We start from the raw sequence: 25,765 nt of genomic DNA on the forward strand, positions 1-25,765 counted from the left end.
CAATTCTCTATCCATGCTAATATATTACCCCCAACACCATGAGACCTTATCCTGCCTAATAATCTTTTATGTGGCACCTTATCGAATATGATGCTGCTGTATTTGATATACATCAATGACCAAGACTTGGGGGAGGGGTGGGGGAGGGATGTGCCTGCAGGACACAATTTTGAAATTTGCAGTTGACAGGAAACTTGGAAGTGTAGTAAACAGTGTGGAAGATAGTGATAGATTTCAACAGGTTAATGATTCAACACAGAGATACTACATTTTGGGAAGAAAAGTTAGGACAGCCAATACAAGCTAAATGGTACAATTTTAAAGGGGGTGCAAAAACAGAGACCTGGGAGTGTTTGTGCATAAATCTTTGAAGCAGGCGGGACAGGTTAATGAAGAAAATTAATAAAACATATGGGATCCTGAGCTTTATAAATGAAAGCAGAGTACAAAAGCTAGAAAATTATGCTAAATCTATTGTTATGAAAGTACTTCTATTTTTAATGGGCTCATATTTTATAATTAAGGACGTTGCTTCATTTGGAAAAACTGAAAAGATTCCATGGATTTTGTTTTTACAAGGATCTGACTCGGGGAAGATGTTTGGAGAAGTGACATATCAAGATTAATGGTGGTCAGGAGGTTTTGTTTTTGGGATATTGTTTTGGTTCAGTTGGGGTACGGACTGGTTTGAAGGCAGTTGGGTTTGTAGCCTGCTGAAAAGAAACACCCAGCTCCTCTTTCTCTACCTCTTTGAAAAAACCCTGCGAATCCAATGTGTGAGAGCTAAAACCCCTGATGCTGCATTTCTCCTGATAAGCACCTGGAAAGCCTGCCAGATTACTTTTCGACGCCACTGGAAAAGAACTGCTCCAGAAAATATCCCAGCGAACTATCTATGTGTACTGGGACACCAGACTGTATGCCATTTTTAGGACACAACATATCTCATCCTTTTTCAAGAATTCGCAAGCATTTGGCCAAAGTATTATTTTTTGTCTACTTTTTTTGTAAAAGACCTCTGCAGTGAGAAAATTTAAAACATTTTTTTTCTTTTACCTCTGAGTGTGTGTTAGGTATTTAAAAAGGGAACTTTTATATTTCAACCTGTGTGTCAATGCTTTGCTTTGTTACTGGATAAGTCTTGTTTCATAATAAACTGATAATTTTGTTGTCTATTAAAGAAACCTGGTTCATGTATTCTATTCTGGGATAACAAGTAGAGTCTGTGATTAACTGCATCAGTAACTGGTTAAACATTTAAATATATGCTGTGACCTGTGGAGAAGTGGAACTAGAAAAAGACAATGCACTCTTCCCGCCTTGGTCGTAACACTAAACAAAAGCATGAAGGGTTTAGATGTAGAAAAGAGAAACTATTTCCAATTGTTGAAAGGCTGATAACCAAAGGCCACGGACTTCCTGTAATTGGCAAAAACACCAGAGTCAATAGGAGAAACATCTCTTTTACGCAATGAATGGTTAGGGTTTGGAATGCAGTACCTGACTGATTGAACAGTAGCTTTCAAAAGTGAATTGGATAAATACTTGAAAGAGAAAAACATTTAAGGGATATGGAGAGAAAGCAGGAAGTGGGACTGACTGGATTGCTCATCAAAAGAGCTGGCACAGCCTTGACAGACTGAAAAGCACCCTTCTGTGCTGTACTATTCTATTTTCAGGAATTAGCTATTTACCTTCCACATAATCTATCTCACAGCCTGCAATAAATTTATTGCAATGCCTGATAAACAGCCAAAGAAGTGTAATGTCTTTAGGGATACAGAGAAAGTGTTAAACTTAAAAGGGCACCACACTTTCCACAAGAAACTGAGGAAGAAAAGTCAATGCATGGCACTAACTTCCTGTATTTGCAAAGTCAGCAGTCCCATAAAAAATGAGCACAAAAATAACTAGTTTTACAGCATTTGCCATCATATGTTTTTAAGTTTTATATATGCAAACCTCTGCTGAGAAATCTTTATGCCATGTGGCAGTAGTTTCCTAAAGCAGAGATACTGGAGTAGAAATTCATCTTGGCCATTAGCAGAAAAGACGTTGCCAGTCATTTCTGTAAACTGAGGAGACAAAATAACAAGCCATTTGATTGGCCTTCCCAGATCGACCTATAAAATACAATACCTAAAGAGCAAAGTGCACAAGAGGAAGAAGCATATCAGTTGCAGCGCACAAACTTGGCTACAGGTAAATAATACATTGAAAAGGTTACTGGAAAACCACCTGAAGCACAAGAGAGAAGCAAAGAAAATAGTAATCCTTCTAGTGACTAAGAAAATTAAAATATCAAATGACAGTATTATCAAATATCATTTATTTTTAACAAAAAACAAATCTTACAAAATTTCCATTTATTTTCTAGTTTTTTAATCATTTATATTTAGAAAAGTGAACCAATGTAATACTAATTACAGAGGCAGAAACTTAGGGTATGGTGGGGTACAAGGGATAATGGAATACTTTGCGTGTGGAACAAAATTATAAATAGGCAAAATTAATAACCATAAAGAAACATGCAGCACTAGAATCTGTACCCTTGGGACTGAAAAGAAAAATTCCCCAGGAATGTCAATAATCATCTAATATTTATTCCAGTGCTCCTGAAGCAAAAGGGCCACCTTAGGGAAGAGGAACTAAAGACAAAACATTCTGAATTCCCCTAATACAACCATTTCTGCCTCTGGGTAAGACTTGAAAACATGGCAGGACTGGTCTAAAGGTTTACATGGAAAGTTTTTTTCTGTACGTGGTATGGAAGTCTCAAAGAGCTTTCATGTCAGTGGAGTGGCTCCAGAGAGATACAGTTCCAGCTTTCTGTACATGTTCTGAAAAAAGGCCACATTCAAACCCAAATTTTTGACTGCAATTCTATGAGCAAAATGACTCATACAATTATTTATTTTAAAAACAACTGAGTCTTAGGTCCTTCCCCCGCAACCCCCCCACCCCGTAAAATTTAAAATTTCAGCTTCACTCAACAATAACTGTAGGAAGCCATTTTCTTGGTCATATTTTAATAGGACCTTTGGATTTAAAGGAATATTTTTCTCAGCTGTATTTATTTCAAATGTGGTAATAGCAAGCTCAACCCACTTTAGCAGATAATCTGATGAATGTTTACTCCTTAAAATGTAAAATTCTAAAAAGTTGATTTAAAAGTTCAAACAAATTAGTCAACAACTTTCAAAACTAAATTACCTTCCAGCACTAAATTTTAAAATGATCATATTGACTTGGCAGAATTTCTTCAACTGCACTGATAATTTAATTGAAGATCAATATTTTCACACCACAGATAACCACCACTCATGCCACTGATAACTTGCAGAAAATGTAAAACTAAGAATTAAAAAATAAACATTGAAAGGTAGTTAACAGGCAATAAAGCAAACTTGGGACTTAATACCTACAGCTGTTTTCCTTGTCCTTAATTTTTCTGGCTTTTTTTTGCAACTCTACTTTCCTCTCTGCTCTGTTGGTAAATTTTATTGCAGTAATCCCCTTAGATAGCACCTTGCTTCTACATCAGTCTTAAGCACAAAAGAAAAATGAACACTTAGTTCATTCCAAATGTATGAAATGGATCAACAAGTGATGAAGAGATTGTGTGGGGGAAAGAAAACTGCAACTGTAATGGCTCTGGAGTGACAGCAGCCCAGCATGTAAACTCTCCTTTACCAGAACTAGCGAGAATTATGACATACAATTAAATCAGCATACATTTGTAAATGGTAAAATGGTAGCCAATAGGAAGAGTGCAAATGCTCCCAAGCTACAAAAAGGGGAAACAGAAAAAGCAGCAGAAAATGTAGTGAAAAAACAAATATCCATTTTACAATATTCATGTTCAATAGCACAGACATATTTAAGTTGCAAATGCCTCTAAGAATACAATTAATTTAATGAAAACATCTGCGTATCAGATGGAAGAGTCTTTGGTGATACTATCTATACAAAGGCTACCTTTGATGGAACTATAATGTGTTGAAAGCTAACGCAGTAAATCACAATATATGGCTTTGTATTCTTTTCACTCCTCTGTAGGTTTAATCCCACTAACTGTGTGTAGTCATGTCATTCCCAACCAGTAGGGAATTTTTTTTTATATAAAGCAATGATACACTATGAAAAACATTGGAAATATGTTAGAAAACCTCAGAAATGTACATCTTATACAAAATATTTTTTTTGTTTTGCTTTACAGTTAACCATCTAATTATTCCCACATTGCTTTGTCAATTTGTAACCATACACTATACACAATTCTGTCAAAATAATAAATATACAAGATTATGTACATTACAAGGCCCATTTTTCACATCCTTAATTATGAAATGACTAAACATTGATTGGAAATTCAGCACATGAGATGAACTGGGATATCTATTTAAAATAAATGAATTACAGATATAAAAACTAGGTTGAAACATTATTAACCAAAATAAAGTGATTAAAAGGCCACACGCTCAGCACTCCTTCAAGTCTTCAGACATTCAAGTACCTGTGAGCAAAGGCTAACATAGCCTTGCCATTTAAAAAATAGAACTTTATATAGAAACAAGGAGCTACCCCTTGTCTGAGCACCATATGTGCCATTCACTTTAAAATACACACAGCCAATGTTTAATTCCAAAGGTCAGCCCAGTGACCCTGTAAAAGCCATACAGGAAGTCATCTGTAAGGCATATTAACATGCAGGTATGTGCACACATTTCAACTAGCAATTTGTATTTGCGTGGCAGCATCAGACACCGACCCCCACCCCCCCTCAGCTGATGAGGATAGAGTTCCTACATACATATTAAAGGGTTATCCTGTAGTAAATATGGTTGTGTGTGTCTTTTCTAAAAAAAAAATTATTTTGCATGCTAATAGTAAACATAGTAGACATTATTGGTGAAACCCAATCACACGCTCATCAGTCATGACAGCCCTACTGCCCATTCCTATACAAGTCTGATGGCTACCCACTCCAAACATTGTTCGCTTTTCCTAATGCAAACTCAGCTTAGGTGGTATAAGTTGGCCTTAAATCATTTCAGGCCAAAAATTAAGACACTCGATTGTGATCAACTAAGTAGTGTTTCACTTTGTTCTTCACAGTGCTGATGAAATAATAGTTCATTGATCTTCACACTTGCAATTCATGGACTTTTGATTTATATTCCTCTTGACAGGGCATCAAACCTGTCACTCAGGATTGATAAAACGATTAAAAAAGATTAAATCTCAATGGTCATATAGATCTGTCAGTCAATAAGCCAATGGTAGTAATCCTCGAGTCAGGAAAGTTTTTCAGGTGCGTCAAAGTGTGACAACCAAGAGTCACCTTGCACAGAGTGTTATTTGCTGAGCTCAGGATGGACGTTCTATATACTGGCTTTAATCAGAATGCTGCCCAACAATCAATGGTTTTGTGTTTGTTAGAGTCGCTCAATGTCCCGATACTTCTTTCTCAGTATGGAGACCTGGTCTTTGAAAAGAACTGGATCTAGTCTCATCTGGGAGTGGATCAAAGGCATGGATCCAAACCAACTTGCAAACGTGTTCATGCAGGTCTGCCGCTGAGCAAAGTGATCAGGATCAGCCCATCGGGAAGCTCTGGAGGACTGAAAAGTAGAAAGTCAATTACATTTATCTGAGCTCAAAAATACAGGAACAGTGTGAACAGAATTTTTTGCCACGTAGTACAATAAAACACAATACACACAATATAGGTTAAGCTTAATAAAAGAAAAAAAGCATATGTTGGTAAAAATTGTAGGTCCATCAATATGTGGAGAGAGAAAAAACAGGTTAATTTTTCAGGCATAAACCTTTTGTCAATGCATTCTTTTTATCTTTACTGCTTGTATCATGACCACTGCTCTTCTAGGGCTGCAAGTCTTGAAAACATGTTGTTCTTCATATTTGTTTCTGTTTTCTAGCTGGGTGGTACAGCTTTTGCCTGGTTTCATTCTTATCTATCCAGTTGAAGCCAGGAAATAACCTACAATGGCTTCCCTTCCTGTTCCCACACCTCTGAAGCTCCTCAAGGCACTATCCTAGACTTCCTCATTTCTCATATACATGCTGTCCATCAACATTATCTGAAGACACGTGAGTTTAAATCTGCTTTTCATGGGATGTGGGCGCCACTGGCAAGGCCAGAATTTGCTGCCCATCCCTAAGTGCCTTTGAGAAGGTGGTGGTGAGCTGCCTTCTTGAACTGCTGCAGTCCTTCTGATGCTGGTACACCCACAATACTGTTAGGGAGGGAGTTCCAGGATTTTGACAGTGAAGGAACGGTGATATATTTCCAAGACAGGATTGTGGCTTGGAGATGGTGGTGTTTCCATGTGTCTGCCAATCTTGTCCATCTAAGTGGTAGAGGTTGCTAGTTTGGAAGGTGCTGTCGAAGGAGCCTTGGTGCGTTGCTGCAGTACATCTTGTATATGGTACACACTGCTGCCACTGTGCGTCTCTGGTGGAGGGAGTGAATGTTTATCGTGGTGGATGATCAAGTGGGCTGCTTTGTCCTGGATGGTGTCGAGCTTCCTGAGTGTTATATGAGCCACACTCATCCAGGCAAGTGGAGAGTTTTCCATCACACTCCTGACTTGTGCCTTGTAGATAGTGGACAGGTTTGGGGACTCAGGTGGTGAGTTAGCTTGCCACAGAATTTCCAGCCTCTGACCTGGTTTTGTAGCCACAGTATTTATGTGACTACTTCAGATCAGCTTCTGGTCGATGGTAGCTCCCAGGATGTTGATAGTGGGGGAATCAACGATAGTAATGCCATCGTATGTCAAGAGGAGATGGTTAGATTCTCTCTTCTTGGAGACTGCCATTGCCTGGAACTTGTGTGGCATGAATGTTACTTGCTACTTATCAGCCCAAGCCTGAATGTTGTCCAGGTCTTGCTGCATTTGGACATGGACAGCTTCAGCATCTGAAGAGTTGTGAATGGGGCTGAGCATTGTGCAATCAGCAAACATCCCCACTTCTGACCTTATGATGGTGGGAAGGTCATTGATGAAGTAGCTGAGGAACTACCCTGAGGAGCTCCTGCTGGGGCTGAGGTGATTGGCCTCCAACAACCACAGCCATCTTCTTTTGTGCTAGGTATGAATCCATCGAGTGGAGAGTTCCCCCCACCCCCAATTCCCACTGATTTCACATTTGCTAGGGCTCCTTGATGCCATACTCAGTCAAATGCTGCCTTGATATCGAGGACAATCACTCTCACCTCACATATATGCTGATGACACCCAGCTTTACTTCACCAGCACCTCAGTCAACTCCTCGACTGTCTCTGATTTGTTATGATGCTTGTCCAACATTCAGTCCCGGATGAGTATAAATTTCCAACTAAATATCGGGAACACCACTGTCTTCACTCTCCAGCACAAACTCAATTCCCTAGATACTGACTCCATCCATCTTCCTGGTGGGTATGACAAAACTGGTCTACTGCCATCTGCATGGCAATGATTTCAGCACCATTACCTTCAACTCTAGTGACAGTCTCTTCTTCTCAACGTTAACAGCAGCAGGGCCTTATGCTACTTCTCAACTCCCAGCATACCCTCATCCTGCTATCTGGCATGATAAGCTGGCTGCTAATGGCATAACCCTGGATCTCTTGCTTCCCACCCCATCCTCTTCCCATTCTGAGTTCTTGGTTTCAGACACTCAAGAACTGCCACCTGCCCAGCCACAGGAATCCAAGGAGAAAGGGAGAGAGAAAAGTATCAGCCCTGATGAAGAGGCCCTATCACTTGATCTGACACTCATAGCCAATAGATCAGACACTGGTACTGCACCTATCTTGGAGGCTAGCATAGAGTTAGGATCAGCACATGATAGGGCAGAAACAGATTGCAAGCATGACAGTGTTAAAGGATGGTTTGTTTGCCAGCTCACTGAAGGGTGAGGTGGCAGATAAGTACTACTGCAGAAGACTCAGATGAGGACCTCAATGGATGGCATGCAGGAGACCACTGAATGGGCATGCACATCGAGATGTTGGGAGCACTGACTGGTCTGCCAGACAGCCTCCTGTCACTGTCAAGGAGTATGAAGAGTAGTCCGGCTCCAATTTGGCAGAGGGCATGGCGCGGAGAGTGCCCTCTCCGCAGCCTTTGCTTCATCGTCTTGCCATGCTGCAGATCCAGAGGCACTGCTACTGTTGCCCCAAATCCAGTTGCAGACTGTGTGTGGACAGGCCACCTGTTTCTCTGCCATCACTGTGCAGATGCAGCAACATTCTCTGGCAAATGTTCCAAAATACCTCCAAAAATACTCCAGGGTACTATCAGACACTTCCCAATAGAAAAAGTTCCATAATTTTTACTTAACTGCAATGAAGCTGCCTGGCCCTTTAAGAAATGCTACTTCAGGGCCAGGCTGCTTCACACTTCTTTTAAGAATAGTCAATGCAGACATTGCCAGGAACTGTGATGTCGCTTTCATATGTTCAGGCACATGCAGAGGCGCATCTGTGTGCATCCAAATCAAAGGTGAACGCTGCAGGAGCCTGTGGCACTGTCTGCCCCCAAGGAATCAAGCTAAGTCTGCATAGTGAGAAGCGGCGCTACGCAAATGAATTTTGTGGTCATTATCTTCAGGAGAGGCACGATTAAAAGAAAAAAAACACTTGAATTCAACACAGTTTCCACAAAAGCCAGAAGCTTGGGATTTAATCCAATCCCTAAACCTCGGTATTGCATCAGGCTCGAAGTTCAACAAATCCAACTCACAGGCTATAAAATCCAGGATGTCTGGATTCTTTCACTTTTCACACAATTAAGTTACCTGCTGCATCATTGTCTCTTTATACTGCTTTTTCTGAGTGACTTTAACTGGAGGCAGCTTGGTGACAGCTGACACCAAAAAATTCATCAAGATATCTTCACAGTTGGCCAGTTGGTCCACCATGTTCTTTAGACTGGCAGGCAGGTAATGAGTGTACAGGTAATGGTAGTACCTACAACAATAAAAGCACACACCACTGAATTAATCACAAGAATATGAAAGCCATACAATTACTTTTAAAACTTTACAACTGTGGACGTCCTTTTTTAATATAAAGGAGTAAAATTGTTTACTTAAATACAAGTCAATAATCTGGTTGAAAAGCAAAATTAATGGGTGAAAAGAGAGAATACCTAAGACAGTTTCATCAATACCAACTGAGGAGGTCCATAACCATTGATGAAATTGTTCTAACACAATTTTGACAGCATGGTTAAAGAACTACTTTCAAGCAGAAAAATCAATGGAAAAAAACATAAAAGTTAGTCAGGGGGGTAGACAGGCAGAGGGAAAGATAAAAGATGAATAAAATATATGAAAACGTAGTTGCTCATAAAGTTTAAGAATGTAATGTTTTTATTTAAGTGTAGGATTTAAAAGTGCAAAGCTGAAACCAACTTGCATAACACTGTCACTGGATAATTCACAAGCATAGAAGAGAAAAATGGAATTCATGCTCTGTGATTAACTACAAGTTCAGTTAGTTAAGAGGCTGAATTAGTTGCTGTGGAAATCAATTTCGAAACTCTACCTCTTAAGCAGGTTTGCAGATTTTTTTTTTTAAAAGAAATTTTCAATTGAGAAAAATTACTTGTAACTTATGTCTTATAGCTCATAATTCATATTTTAACTTGAATTCTCATCGATAAACTGAAAGTGACATAGGAATGTCACTTAATCTAAAGTGTCACTATAATGCTGACTCAAATCCTGTTCCCCAGGTTGGCTATAGATCTGCAGAGCTACAGGAAGTCAGCACAACTGCTGTACAACTATAATAAATCCTGCATCTGCTTACTTATATTACCACTGTACAAACATGGAGATTTGCAATGCTTATTTAACTCTGACAAATTCAGTGGGAACTAATCTTCCTAGCTGTTGCTTTCAATATTTAGGTCTGTGCAAAAACATCTCGTCTTTCATTATAAAAGGCACTACAGAAAACGAACAGCATCAAGACTGGTTTGCAGATTGCATTTGTGATTATAATAGATCAGTTAAAAGGTATACAGCCAACTGTTGTATTGATCCCGTCCATGGTTGAGAGTTGAGGAGGGCGTCATTTTACTCCCCCACCACTTACACTATCCCTGCTTAACCCGGATAGTCGCCTACATTGAGCGAACCATTTCCCATCATCATTGTTGTCAATTAATTACAAAGGCATTGCTTAAACCGTATTAAGCGTGCTGGCTATTTTGGACAGTTCAGCAGCTGTTTGCACCTCGTTAAAGTGTGATCACCTGTCATTAAGTGCTGTGGTGGTTGTTTTGATGGATTTGCCTGCTGTCACAGCAGGCTTCATTTGATCTATTCCCCAAATCTAAAGCATTGCAAGAGAAAGCAACAGGCATGTTTAAAAGGCCAATCCCCAGTTAATTCTTTGTAATTAGGTTTTGTTGATGATTCTGGCACACAAGCCAACTTTAATAACTGATTGGCCTTAGTGAAATCAACCCCTTGTAACAATTGTAGGGCGGCACAGTGGCGCAGTGGTTAGCACCGCAGCCTCACAGCTCCAGTGACCCGGGTTCAATTCTGGGTACTGCCTGTGTGGAGTTTGCAAGTTCTCCCTGTGTCTGCGTGGGTTTCCTCCGGGTGCTCCGGTTTCCTCCCACAAGCCAAAAGACTTGCAGGTTGGTAGGTAAATTGGCCACTATAAATTGCCCCTAGTATAGGTAGGTGGTAGGGAAATATAGGGACAGGTGGGGATGTGGTAGGAATATGGGATTAGTATAAATGGGTGGTTGATGGTCGGCACAGACTTGGTGGGCCGAAGGGCCTGTTCCAGTGCTGTATCTCTAAACTAAACTAAATTTCTATCCCTCGTCAGATTTCATGTGAAAAGCTGCAAGGAGTTTTGTACGGATCGCTATTCAAATTTTGTCAATTTTCCACTCAGTGCCTGGCAGATTATTAAGTTCTCAATTAAACTTTCATTGGTGGCAAAAGGGGAGCTATGTAAAAATATTACAATCATTGGCTTTCAGAATTATGTAAATGTAAAACCTTTTTGCTACATCCTTTGCAGCAAAACGTCAGTTCCTACTCTGTTAGGACTCCCCTTCCTTATCTCTGATTTATAGTTAACCAATTGGAACAAAAGGGTAATTTATAGCTTCCTGTTTTACAATACATAAAATCCTGACTTTAAAATTTATATGGGTTAGTTATGTGCATGCACACATTCTTATAAGCATCCGATTCCACCACCTTTTCAGGTTGTGCATTCCAGATCATACCACACTGAGTAAAATAATATCTCCTGACTTCCCCTCTAGTTCTTTTGCTATTTATTTTAAATCTATGACTTCTAGTTACTGACCCACTTGCCAGAGGAAATAGTTTCTCCCTACTTTCTATGTTAAAACTCCTCAATTCTGAAGACCTGTTAGGTCTCCCCTTAAACTTCTCTGCTCTGAAGAGAACAATCTCAGCTCTCCAATCTCTTCACAGAACTGAAGTCCCTCATTCCTGCTATTATCCTTGTAACCTTCCTCTGTACTCTCTCCCAGGCTTTGATATCCATCCTAAAGTGTGGTGCACCCAGAATTGTACACAGTACTCCAGCTGAGGCTGAACTGAGATTTGTAAAGGTTTAGCATGACTTCCTTGGTTTTGTATTCAATTGCCCTATTAAGATCATAAGAAATAAGAGGAGTAGGCCATTCGGCCCCTCCAGCCTGTTCCACCATTCAATAAGATCATGGTTGATCTGATTGTGGCCTTAACTCCACTTTCCTGTCTCCCCCCCACCCCATTACCCTGGACTCCATTGTAAATCAAAAATCTGTCTAACACAGCCTTGAATATATTCAATGACCCAGCTTCCGCTGCTCTCTGGGGAAGTGAATTCCAAAGATTAACAACCCTCTGAGAGAAGAAATTCCTCCTCACCTCCATCTTAGAAGGGAGACCCCTTATTCTGAAACTGTGCTGCCTAGTTCTAGATTCCCCCATGGGGGGAAATATTCTCTCAGAATCTTACATGTTTCAATAAGATCACCACTCATTCTTCGAATCTCCAATGAGTATAGGCCCAACTTTTCCTCATAAGACAACCCCTTCATCCCAGGAATCAGCCCAGTGAACCTTCTATGAACTGCTTCCAATGCAAGTATATCCCTCCTTAAGTAAGGAGACCAAAACTGTGTGCAGTACTCTAGGTGCAGTCTCACCAATGCCCTGTACAGTTGTAGCAAAACTTCCCTACTTTTATACTCCATCCCCCTTGCAATAAATGCGAACATTCCATTTGCTTTCTGAATTACTTACCGTATCTAGGTGCTAGCATTTTGTGATTCATGTACAAGGCCACCCAGATACCTCTGTACCGCAGCATTCTGCAGTTTCTATGTAAATAATTTCTATTCTTCCTGCCAAAATGGACAACTTCACATTTTCCAGCATTATAGTCCATCTGCCAAATTTTTGCCCACTCACTTAACCTATCTATATCTCGTTGCAGACACTTTGTGCACTCTTCACAACTGGTTTTCCTACCTAACTTGGTATTGTCTGCAAATTTGGCTACAATACACTTGGTCCCTTCATCCAAGTCATTAATATAGATCGTAAATAGTTGAGGCCCCAGGACTGATCCCTGTGGCACCCCACTAGTTACAGTTTGCCAACCTGAAAATTACCCACTTATCCCGACTTCGTTCCCTGTTAATTAACCAATCCTCTATCCATGCTAATATATTACTCCTAAACAAATCCAAGTATTCCCTATGCTTTCTTAACTGCCTTATCAACTTGCTCTGCTACTTTCAAAGATTTGTGAATATGTAAATCTTAGCCTTAGATATAAAACAGGTTAGCTGGATGATGATGTGGTGGATTCCCCACATGGTAGAATTCAGCTTTGTGGAAAAACATATAAATGTTTTTTGTACAAGGGAGCAATGTTTTAATGCCTGCCTATGACATACCTGTGGTAGATAGCAGCGCCCGTTAGGACCATGGAGTAATCATTGGTCCATTTAGATGTATAACCCCATCTTTCCTTTGTGCTGTCCCAGAAATGACTGCGAGCTGGGTATCCCACAATTCTCTCCGGAAAGCTTTGCCACACAATGAAGGCAAAATCCACCTAATAAAAGATAAAGCCAAAGTCAACTCTATTACAAAATTAAGATTAAGCAACCTTCGTAATAATTGTGGAAAAGGAAATGCCAAATTCATGTGCAGGTGGCGTGAAAATCTTTGTCTTTGTTTTTGACAATTGTGAAAATGTCAATGGTCGCGAAAGAGACATATTAAAATAAATATTCGAAACCCAGGGACATACATCTGTAGAACATATTTCCAAGTTTTCTTTCCCTCCTCCCCGCCCCACCCTCGAGACTGTAGCTGGAACTTTTATATTTAAATCAGGAGAAGCATCTTCTCCAAGGTTGACCTGAATAATTTACAGATCTATTTCTGTAAATTAGTTCTCATATGATAAATGGAGGGGAATTAGGTGACATTTTTCAATATAATATTTTCAAGATAAAGTGCAAATACTAAACTTTCCAAGCACAACTGCAAATGTAAATTATACACAATAATATCATAGAGCATAGATCATCACGGCATGGAGCATTTATTCAGATTTTCTTGAACTACAGTCCTGTTTATTTTTAATTGCCCCAACAAAGATTGAGTATAATGGACCTATCTTCTCAGGAGTTTAGAAGAATGAGAGGTGATTTCACTGAAACACATAAAACTCTTAGAGGGCTTGACAAGGTAGATGCTGAGAGGCTGCTTCCCCTGGTTAGAAAACCTAGAACTAGGGGGTCATAGTCTCAAGATATAGGGTCATTCAGAAGGAGACATTTCTTCACGCAGACGGTTGTGAATCTTTGGAATTTTCGACCCCAAAGGTTGTGGGTGCTCAGTCATTGAACATGTTCAAGACTTAGGTTAATAGATTTTTAAGGCACTAAGGGAATCAAGGGATATGAGGATAAGTGGGAAAGTGGAGCTGATGTAAGGTTTAGCCATGATCTTATTGAACAGCAGAGCAGGCTTGAGGGGTCGAATGGACTACTCCTGTTCCTATTTATGTTCTTACTTAAGATTTAAATTAAGGTCAGGCTTCACAGAATAATGTGCCAGATCATTTTGTTTTCTGCTGTGCTGGATCAAAAACATTAAGAGTTTAAGAAGCTCAGATTAAAGATATATCCACAATCCTGTTCAAAAAGAATGTGGAACACTTATGGCAGTTTTAAAAAAGCAAAACAAGTATTTTGTAAAACTTAATAGGTGTTACTAAATATTGAAATGCATTGTTTCCTCGACATGATGCAATAGTGCGATTGTTTATAAGAGATAGAGCTGTTAGCAATTTAAAACGGCCTTCTCTATCAATTTCTGAGAGGTAAGGTTTCTGTATATAAACCATACAGACTACAGGGGTCCCTTCATTGAGTGCCGATATGAGCTCAGTAAACAGATTGCTGCTAGGGCATTTTAGGTGGGGTAAATTTGCTGCAGCATCCTAGGTCAGGAAAGGTAACATTGTGCAGAGCTTAGGGAACATAGGAATAGGAGCAGACCATTTAGTCCCTTCAGCATGTTCCGCCATTCAATCAGATATTTGCTGATGTATGGCCCAACTCCATATACCTGCCTTTTCCCTATATCCCTTCTTCGTGCCACATAAGTGCCAGGCAATGACCACCTCCAACAAGAGAGAATCAAACCATCTCCCCTTGACGTTCAGCTTTGTTGCCATCCTGAATCCAGCACCATCATCATTCTTGGGGTTACCATTGACCAGAAATGTAGCCAGACCAGCCATGTAAATATTGTGGCTACTAGAGCTGTTAGAAACTGGGAATTCTACGGCGAGTAACTCACCTCCTGAATTCCCAAAGCCTGTCCACCATCTATAAAGCACAAGTCAAGAGTGTGATGGAATACTCTCCACTTGTCTGAATGAGTGCAGCTTCAACAACACTCAAGAAGCTCGACACCATCCAGTACAAAGCAACCCGAATGATCGGCACCCATCCACAGCCTTAAACATTTGCTCCCTTCACCACCGGCACACAGTACCAGCTGTGTGCACGACTGAAAAGATGTGCTGAAGCAACTTGCGAATACACCTTCCACAGCACCTTTCAAACCCGCAACCTCTACCACTTAGAAGAACAAGGGCAGGAGATGCACGGGAACATCATGACCTACAAATTCCCCTCTAAGCCACACATCATCACAATTTGGAACTATATTGTCGTTCCTTCACTGTCACTGGGTCAAAAACCTAGAATTCCCTTCCTAACAGCACGGTGGGTGTACCTACACCACATGGACTGCAGCGGTTCAAGGCTGCAGCACATCACCACCTTCTCAAGGGCAATTAGTGATGGGCAATAAATGCTGGTCTTGCCAGCAAGGCTCACATCCCATGAACGAATATTAAAAAAAATCCTTGAATGGCTCTCCATCCACATCCCACTTCCCTCTCCAAATACTACTTCCTTCTGTATCTGTCCCGAAAAAAAACTCTCTCCCAATTCACTTACAACTACACTCTCAAAATCCAAACTATCTAGCCTTTGACCCTTTGTCCACCATGACATTTCTGCAGTTACTGATTTGCTCAGCCCACCTTAACACCACCTTGATACCCTTGTCCCCATTATTCCCTCATCTTGGAAGGTTTCCTCTGGTACGGCCCTCAACTCCTCTCCCTTAAGTCTGAATGATGCAGACTCGAAGGGATATGCCGGACAAAAGATTTAGCCATCATCGCAAATCTGGCTGGACCATAAAAAGCACTATCGGGTCCTACTCTCGTCTGCAAAAACAGCTCACTATTCCAGGATCATCCAAGAATGCAAAGGTAACCCCTGGCTTCTTTTCTCTACTCCAGGTCACCTTCTTAAACTCCTTTCCCCTGACCCCTCCATCCTGACCTCCAACAAGTGCGAGGAGCTCATGGATTTCTTTGTCACCATGAATGAGACCATCCAATAGCTGCCTCTTTCCTTCCTACCGCTAGCCCACTGAGCCGAACTCCCTACCCACCTGAACTTGTAAACTTTCTCGAGTTTCTCTCCTATCTCCCTTCATGCCCTCTCCGAGCTCATCTTATCCATGAGACCCACCTACTCTCTCAACACCCTAGTCCCACTAAACTGCCAACCGACTTGCCTTCCTGGTTCCCCATGTTAGCTGGCATTGCTGGCAGATCTCTCTGCTCAGGTTCTGTCCCCCTCTCCTTCAAATCTGCCGTCATCACCCCTCCTCCATAAAACCAACCCTTGACCCCTCTCTCCTTGCAAACCATCACCCGAGCACTAAGCTCCATTTCATAGAAACATAGAAAATAGGAGCAGGCGGCCATTCGGCCCTTCGGGCCTGCTCCGCCATTCAAAAAAATCATGGCTGATTGTCTAATTCAGTACCCTGTTCCTGCTTTTCCCCCCAGATCCCTTGATTCCTTTGGCATTAAGAAATAAATCTATCTCCTTCTTGAATATATTCACTGCCTTCTGCGGTAGAGAATTCCACAGGTTTACCACCCCCCACCCCGAGTGAAGAAATTTCTCATCTCAGTTCTAAATGGCATACCCTGTATCCTGAGACTGTGACCCCTGGTTCTGGACTCCCCAGCCATCAGGAACATCCTCCCTGCATCTAGCCTGTCTAGTCCTAAGAATTTGATAGGTATCTATGAGATCCCCTCTCATTCTTCTAAACTCTAATGAATATAGGCTTAGTTGACCCAATCTCTGCTCATACGTAAATCCTGCCATCACAGGAATCAGCTTAGTAAATCTTCTTTGCACTCCTTCCATGGCAAGGACATCCTTCCTCAGATAAGGAGACCAAAACGGCACACAATACTCCAGATGTGGTCTCACCAAGGCCCTGTATAACTGCAGTAAGACATCCTTGCTCCTGTACTCACATCCTCTTGCAATGAAGGCCAACATACCATTCGCCTTCCTAATTGCTTGCTGCACCTGAATGCTTGCTTTCAGCGACTGGTGTACAAGGACACCCAGCTCTCGATGCACCTCCGCCTTTCCTAATCTATCACCATTCAGATAATAATCTGCCTTTCTGTTTTTACAATCAAAGTGGATAACCTCACATTTATCCACGTTATACTGCATCTGCCATGCATTTGCCCACTCACCTAACTTGTCCAAATCACATTGGAACCTCTTTGCTTCCTCCTCACAGCTCACTTTCCCCCCCAGCTTTGTGTCATCTGCAAACTTGGAAATGTTACATTTAGTTCCCTCATCCAAGTCATTAATACATATTTTGAATACCTGGGGCCCAAGCACTGATCCCTGCGGTACCCTACTAGTAACTGCCTGCCACCCGGAAAAAGACCCATTTATTCCTACTCTGTTTCCTGTCATCAACCAATTCTCAATCCATGCCAGTATATTACCCCACATGTGCTTTAATTTTGCACACTAACCTCTTATGTGCGACCTTATCAAAAGCTTTCTGAAAATCCAAATACACCACATCCACTGGTTCTCCCTTATCTATTCTACTAGTTACATCCTCAAAAAACTCCAGTAGATTTGTTAAGCATGATTCCCCTTTCGTAAACCCATGCTGACTTTGGACAATCCCGTTTATGCTTTCCAGGTGTTCTGCTATCACATCCTTTATAATAGACTCTTAGCATTTTCCCCACTACTGATGTAAGGCTAACTGGTCTGTGGTTCCCTGTTTTTTCTCTCCCTCCTTTTTAAAATAGTGGGGTTACATTTGCCACCCTCCAATCTGTAGGAACTGCTCCAGAATCGATAGAATTTTGGAACTTGACCACCAATGCATCCACTATATCCAGGGCCACTTCCTTTAGTACTCTGGGATGTAGATTATCAGGCCCTGGGGATTTGTCAGCCTTTAACCCCATTAATTTCCCTAGCACTTTTTTTTTTTAAACGAATACTGATTTCCTTCAGTTCATCCCTCTCATTAGACCCTTGGTTCCCTAACTTTTCTGGGAGGTTATGTGTGTCCTCCTTTGGTTCTGCCTTCACAAAGTATGTGTTTAATTGTTCTGCCATTTCTTTGTTTCCCATTATAATTTTCCCGTTTCTGACTGTAAGGGACCTACATTTGTCTTCAGTAATCTTTTTCTCTTCACATATTTATAGAAGCGTCTAGTCAGTTTTTATGTTCCCCATACGTTTACTCTCACACTCTATTTCCCCCCACTTAAATCAACCTCTTTGTCCTCCTTTGCTGAATTCTAAACTGCTCTCAATCCTCAGATTTGCTGCTTTTTCTGGCAATTTTATATGCCTCCTCTTTGGATCTAATACTATCCCTAATTTCTTTTGTAAGCCACGGTTGAGTCATCGTTCCAGTTTTCTTTATGTGCCAGACAGGAATGAATAATTGTTGCAATTCATGCACACGTTCTTTAAGTATTATCCATTGTCTATCCACCGTCAACCCTTTTAGTAAAGTTCCCCAATCTACCATGGCCAACTCGCGCCTCATACCTACGTAGTTTCCTTTATTTAGATTCAAGACCCTAGTTTCGGATTCAACTTCTTCACTCTCCATCTTAATGTTGTGGTCGCTCATCCCCAAGGGACCCCACAGAACAAGACTGTTAATTAATCTATTCTCATTGCACAATACCCAGTCTAGGATAGACTGTTCTCTAGTTGGTTCCTCAACATATTGGTCTAAAAAACCGTCACGTACACGCTGCAGGAAATCCTCCTCCACAGTATTATTGCTAATTTGGTTTGACCAATCTATATGTAGACCACCCCCACCAACGTTTTCTGCCCTTTGGTGTTTCTTAGCTCCACCCATAAAGATTTCACATCATGATTTTCTGAGCTAATATCCTTTCTCACTATTGCACTGATTTCTTCCTTTATCAACAATACTACCCCTCCTCCTTTCCCTTTTTGCCTGTCCTTCCTAAGTACTGAATACCCTTGGATGTTCAGTTCCCTCCTTGGTCACCTTGCAGCCATGTCTCGGTAATCGCGACTGAATCATAACCGTTTATATCTATTTGCGCTGTTAATTCATCTACCTTATTGCGAATGCTCCGTGCATTAAGACACAATGCCTTTAGACTTGTCTTTTTAACATTGTTAGTTATCTTAACTTTATTTTGCATTACGATCCCATTTGTTTCTCACCCTTGTTTTCTCTGCCTCCCACTTTTGTTTCATACCTTTGTCTTTCATTTCTACCTTTGTTTCCCTCTCCTCTGTCTCCCTGCTCAGATTCCCATCCCCCTGCCATTCTAGTTTAAACTCTCCCCGACAGCACTAGCAAACAGCACCCCACCCACCCCCCCCCCCCCCCCCCCGCACCCGACTGCCCGACGAAACTGGTCCTGGTCCTGCCCAGATGCAACCCGTCCAGCTTGTACTGGTCCCACCTTCCCCAGAACCGGTCCCAATGCCCCAGGAATCTGAATCCTTCCCCCTGCACCATTTCTCCAGCCACGGATTCATCTGATATATCCTGCTATTTCTGCTCTCGCTAGCATGTGGCACTGGTAGTAATCTTGAGATTACTACCTTTGAGGTCCTACTTTTTAAATTTCATCCTAACTCCCTATAGTCAGCTTGTAGGACCTCATCCCTTTTTTTAACCTATGTTGTTGGACCGATATGTACCACGACAACTGACTGCTCACCCTCCCCCCTCAGAATGCCCTGCAGCCGCTCAGAGACATCCTTGACCTTTTCACCAGGGAGGCAACATACCATCTTGAAGTCGCTTTTGCAGCCGCAGAAGTGCCTGTCTGTTCCCCTTATGATTGAATACGCTATCACTATAGCCCTGCCACTCTTCTTGCTCCCCTCCTGTGCAGCAGCGCCACCCATGGTGCCATGAACTTGGCTCTTGCTGTTTTCCCCTGAGCCACCTCCCCCAACAATATCCAAAGCAGTATATCTGTTAGAGAGGGGGATGGCCACAGGCCATCCCTTCCTGCCTTTGCAGCATTTGCCTGCGGTGTGACCACCTCGCTAAATGTGCTATCCACGACGATCTCAGCATTGCGGATGCTCCACAGTGAATCCACCCGCAGCTCCAGCTTCGTAATGTGGGCAGCCAGTAGCTGCAGACGGATACACTTCCTGCACGCATGGTCGTCAGGGACACTGGAAGCGTCCCTGATTTCCCATATCGCACAGGAGGAGCATAACACTGTTGCCAGCTCTCCTGCCATGACTTACCTTTAGATTACTTAGTTACTCCCTTTAATTAAAAAATACTAATTACGCTAGGTGCCTTGTTCTACTCCAAACACTACCCACTACAATCTAAAGTCCTAAATAAATTACACTAATTTAAAAAAAAACACTTTAGTAGTACTAACCTTATCACTTATATGGTAGGTTTTGAGTTTTTTTTCAAAAAAAAACTTTCCCCCTTTTTTTTTTAAAAGCTATTTACAGACACTAACAGCTGTTACTTACCCAACCAATTTCCCGTGATGTTACTAAGTCTTTTTTTCCTCTTTTGAACATCAGCGCGTGCTGAGAGAGACAGAGAGAGAGAGCGCAAGACAGCGAGCGAGCCTGCCCCCGCTCCGGTCCTCAGCTAAGGAAGGACCTCGAGCCCCGCGCTCCCTTTTTCAGGTCCCGCTCTGGATCAGATTCATCCCAGGTCTGCCTGCCGCCGCTCCGGTCCTCATCTAAGTAAGGGCCTCGAGCCCCGTGCTCTCTTTTTCAGGTCCCGGTCCGAAACCGATTCCTTCCAGGTCTGTCTGCCGCCACTCTAGTCCTCAGGTAAAGGCTTCAAAAGTCCTTGAACTTTTCGCCTCCCAAATTCATGCTTGAATCTTCCAATCAGGTTTCTGTCCCCATCACAGAATCAAAGCAGCTCTTATCAAAGTCACAAACGACATCCTATGTGGCTGTGACAAAGCCAAACTATCTGTCACCCTTATTGAGCTAGCAGCAGTCTTTGATACAGCTGATCACACCATTCTCCTCCAATGCCTCGCCACTGTTATCCAGGTGGGTGGGACTGCATCATCTGGCTCCATTCTTATCTGTCTAATTGTAGCCAGAGAATCACCACCAAAGGCTTCTCTTCCTATTCTGTTACCTCTGGTGTCCCTCAAGGATCTATTCTTGATCCCTCCTATCTCTCATCTACATGCTGCCCCTCTGCAACATCATCTGAAAACACGTCATTTTCCACATGTACACTGACGACACCCCCACTTGATCTTGATCAGCTTTACCTCACAACCCCTCCACTGTCTCTAAATTGTCTGACTGCTTGTCTGACATCCAGTGCTGGATAAGCAGAAATCCTCTCCAAATAAATATTGGGAAGACTGAAGCAGTGATCTTCAGTCCCTGCCACAGACTCCATCCCTCTTCCTGGCAACTGTCCGAGGCCGAACCAGACTGTTCGCAACCTTGGTGTCATATTTGAACCCAAGATGAATTTTCGACCAAATATCCACGCTGTCACTAAGACTGCCTAATTTCACCTCCGTAACATCGCCCATTTCGGCCCCTGTCTCAGCTCTTCTGCTGCTGAAACCCTCATCCACCCCTTTGATACCTTCAGACCTGACTATTCTAACATGCTCCTGGTCGGCCTCCCACATTCTACCCTCCGTAAACTTGCGGCCATACAAAAGTCTGCTGCCCGTGTCCTTACCTGCACCAAATCCAGTTCACCCATCACCAGTGTTCGCTGACCAACACTGGCTCCTGGTTACGCCATGTCTCGATTTTAAAATTTCCATCCTTGTTTTCAAATCTCGTCATGGACTGGCCCCCTCCCCATCTCTGCAATGTCCTCCAGCCCTACAACACTCCAAGATATCAGTGCTCTTCTAATTCTGGTTTCTTGACCATCCTCGATTTTATTGCTCCACCACTGGTGGCGTGTCTTCAGCCGCCTAAGCCCTAAGCTCTACAATTCGCTCCCTAAACCTTTCCGCTTCACCACTGCTACCTTGCTTTCCCCCTTTAAGACACTCCTTAAATCTACCTCTTTCACCAAGCTTTTGGTCATTTGCCCTAAAATCTCCTTATGTGGCTCAGTGCCATATTTTCTATTATACTGCCTCTGGGAAGCACCTTAGGATGCTTTATTACGTTAAAGGTGTTAAATAAATACCAGTTAAGGGGTTCACATTGCTCCTGACCCTCTTTTCCCTAATATAATCCTAACTGCTGTCTTATGGCTCCTCCTGGATGTCGGCATGTGGACAACAGCTGAGGAGAAGTGTGAGCTTGGCTGCGATTTGCTCCACTGTTGATTAGTACTCGGTCATGGTCACCAACAAAGCTCATGTGCAAAAAGCGTCCCCTTGGGTAAGGTAGTGAAGAGGGGCTGGTAAGGTGGCACCTTACACCAGCAAGGTATCAACATAAGTAAGGAGAAAAAAATTCACTAATAAACTATCGGGAACTTTAAAAACTACTTATATTTTATACTGGAATCAAAGATGCTGGCAAATCACTTACTGTAGTGATACACAACTGCAGCCTCTTCACTGATGTATCAAGGACTAATAACAGGTCATTTTATTCAGACTTACACATGAGCAAACAATAACCATTTTAGATTTTGTTTTCCATAAAACACCATTTCCAAATATAAGCTCACAAAACACTGTCCTGGAACAAGATATATTTTATTATTCATAATGCAATGCAATTTCAATGTAGCAACTTCAATGTTTAAAACAAAAAAGTGAATGACTTCTTCAGATATAGGATTTTAACAAGAGTATTCAAATTTTCTGAACAGCTGGGGAGGATGGAGGGAAATTTATTCTTCTGCATAATTAAAACACAAAAGTAATCAAGGACAAAATGATTGAATTATCACATTATGATTGCATTATCTGGCCCAGAGTGTGTAAATATACACATCCTACAAATGTTTAATAGACCAGCAATAGAATTTTAATTAACAATATCCCTCCCATTTCTAAAATTCAACCAATTTTTTCTATGTGATGTCACTCAAATGCGCTATCTTCAAAGCTATCCTGCCAACAGACTTATTGTAATTAAGATAAGGAAAGAGGATTACAGATTACTAACTGACTTTGTTTTGTATTTGTTACATAATAAAATGGTTGCTAGAATCCCAATAATTGATTACTTTAATTATCTGGAGAAAATCAACACAATTTAAATCAAATGGAAAACTTTCTTTTGCATTTAGCTTGCTGCTCTTCCCTTCAAAAACATTTTTTGAATTAATCTTCCGGTGGGAAGAGTTACAACATGGTGATGGAAGTATATTGAAAGTACCTTCTTGGTTCACCCAAGTACTCTCTATATTAGCTTTGCTTTAAAAAAAACAGCTTTCACATACAAATGGAATTTAAAAGTGAATTATTTTCATTGTGGTGACCTGTCTTATTGATGTCACTGTGTAGGATATTCATCAACCTGGTAGAATGGAACTTGCCATAATTTTTGATCCATCCTTTTGGCAGTAGCAATTTATTTTGCAGTCACCTGCCAATTTGCACAGAGCGTAAAACACGCCCAAGTTTTACAAAAAGAATGGTGACATCCCAAAAAAACAAAGAGAATAAAGAACTCATTGGATGAATTAATTAATATAATGCATGGTGCAATAATGGTACAAACAGACACAAGGTCATAGTTTTCCCAGGTCAGCGCTGCTGTCCACCTGGTCAAGAACTCCTGAATAAGGATAGAAAAATACATACAGGATTCTTGATCATTCCAATTCAGTAATCCCTGGTGAGAAGTATGCAGGTAGATGCAAGTAGGAATAGCACTGGGATCAGCTCTGATGGCTTCCCATGATGGAAATGCTTGTTTTAACTCAGAGCTTAACTCTACACTTTTAGGAGAGCAGTGGTGAAAACTGGAAAAAAATGAGCACACACTGGTCTCCAGTAATCCATGTACCCACTGCTGTCTGCATCAAAAAACAATTCGGCCACAAAATTCCACTCCACAGCATGCTGGTTTCGGCGCTTGTTAATCTGTTAATTGTGCATCAATTGTTTGATTATATGCAGGTGGATGGTGTTAACTGGGCTCTTTCTTGAGCACTTACAAGCAGGCACTTACTGGAACTAGTGGAGGGTTTTGAGTGAGGAACTACATGTTTTTAATCCTTTGACTCTGTATAATAAATGTGAAACTGCGTAAAGATAGGCTCCAGCATTATCCTTCCATAACAAGCTTTCTGGAGTTTAACACGCTAAGGGAAAAAATGCTCGCTCCCAACAACTGCTGCCAGTGTCCGCGCCAATCACTATGCTATGGAGAAAGTTAGGGCGATTGTCTCATGAGTATGCTGGAAGCATACACTGTCAGCAGATTGTGAAGACGGTCAGTGTCGAATACTGCTTTTCCACCAACATGCCATTTTGGACTTCACCAGTCATGTTGATGCCTTCTCAAACAAGCTCAGCTGAACATCTGATTAGCTACATGAGGGACCCCTCACCAGTGCTATTTAAAAGGCATCATGATCCGACTTTCAGGTGAGGTGCTGCTGCAGAATTAGTGGAAGTACTATATTGGAGGAGTTGACAGAAGTTCTTTCTTTCAGAGGGAGTGGTGTTGGACCTTTGGAAGGAGTGGTGTGGTTTTGAAAGGGCTTAGAGTATACCACTTGCTCCCAATCAAGGGGGCTATAACTGCAGTTCCTCTCGGGTTGTAGCATTACACAGAGATGGAGCAGAAGCAACAAAGAAGAGAAACTGTTCGCAAAGGGAGGAGGAGGAGGCCTCTCAGCAACAGGCCTGACCCATCTATGGTCTTCAGAGAGCACTTCTTTTATCTGCACCTCAGCCAGGAGCCGTGGCTGTGGAGAGTACGCCTCACCAAGTTGGTGGTCACAGAACTATGGCCCCTCCCTCAACTGGACCTGAAGTGGCCAAAAGGGACAAGAGTGCAGTGCCAGTGGTTGTCAAGGAAACCCTGGCCCTCAATTTCTGCACCAGCGGATCCTTCCAGGTTGGAGCCGGCAAAGTTGCCAACATACTAAGTTCACTGTCCATCGCTGCATCCAGAAGGTCACTGAGGCCTATATGCTAAGAGAGGAGATTTCATTGACATCTCTCGAACCAAAGAGAAGCAGGAGGAGCGGACACATGGCTTTTCCAGTTCAGCAGACTTCCCTTTGGTGCAGGGAGCCATCGATTGCACGCACACGGCTCTGCAGGTGCCACGTCTCAGCAGATGTACCGCAACCATAAAGTGTTCCACCCCCTGAATGTGCAGTTGGTGTGCGAACATGTCCAGACGATCATGTTGGTAAATGCCCATTATCCTGGCAGCAGTCATGACGCCTTCATCCTGTGCCATCTTCGAGCCATATCGAACCAGAGGGTGGCTGCACAGCGATAAGGGCTACTCGCGGTACACATATCTGACAACTCCCCTCCACCACTTGACGACACGTGGACAGCACTCCTACAATGACAGCCACACTGGAACTAGGAATATAGTGGAGCAGACCACAGGCATTCTGCAGCAATGGTTCTGCTGCCTAGACTACTTGGGGTGCCCTCCAGTACTAGCCAGAGCACACCTCCCGATTCGTGGTAGTCTGCGACATCCTTCACAACCTGGGCTTCATAAAGGCACAGTTTTAGCCACCAGGGCTTTAGTGTTCACCTCGGAAGGAAGGAAAGAGTTATCTAGCACATCACTGCTCTGGATGAGCTGTCCATGAACATCACAGCAGACTCCAGTTCCCCTGGGGGAAAAAAAAAACCCAGATCCCTGTTGGTCCACACTTC

General features: G+C 42.1%; 1 protein-coding gene across 2 annotated transcripts in view; it reads right to left on the bottom strand.

Annotated features, from left to right (window-relative positions):
• Positions 1-2,365: 2,365 nt before the first annotated feature.
• Positions 2,366-25,765, bottom strand: part of LOC137370079 (exostosin-1-like) — a 230,999-nt gene continuing 207,599 nt past the window's right edge. For both annotated transcript variants that reach the window (XM_068032189.1, XM_068032188.1), the window contains 3 exons: positions 12,969-13,129; positions 8,812-8,983; positions 2,366-5,624 (listed from right to left, as the gene is read on the bottom strand). In XM_068032189.1, the coding sequence (XP_067888290.1) occupies positions 5,439-5,624; positions 8,812-8,983; positions 12,969-13,129 (519 nt within the window). In that variant the 3' untranslated portion in view covers positions 2,366-5,438. The remainder of the gene's footprint in view (positions 5,625-8,811; positions 8,984-12,968; positions 13,130-25,765) is intronic.

This window comes from Heterodontus francisci, chromosome 5, assembly GCF_036365525.1.
Source record: "Heterodontus francisci isolate sHetFra1 chromosome 5, sHetFra1.hap1, whole genome shotgun sequence".
In the NCBI taxonomy this organism is placed as follows: Eukaryota; Metazoa; Chordata; class Chondrichthyes; order Heterodontiformes; family Heterodontidae; genus Heterodontus; species Heterodontus francisci.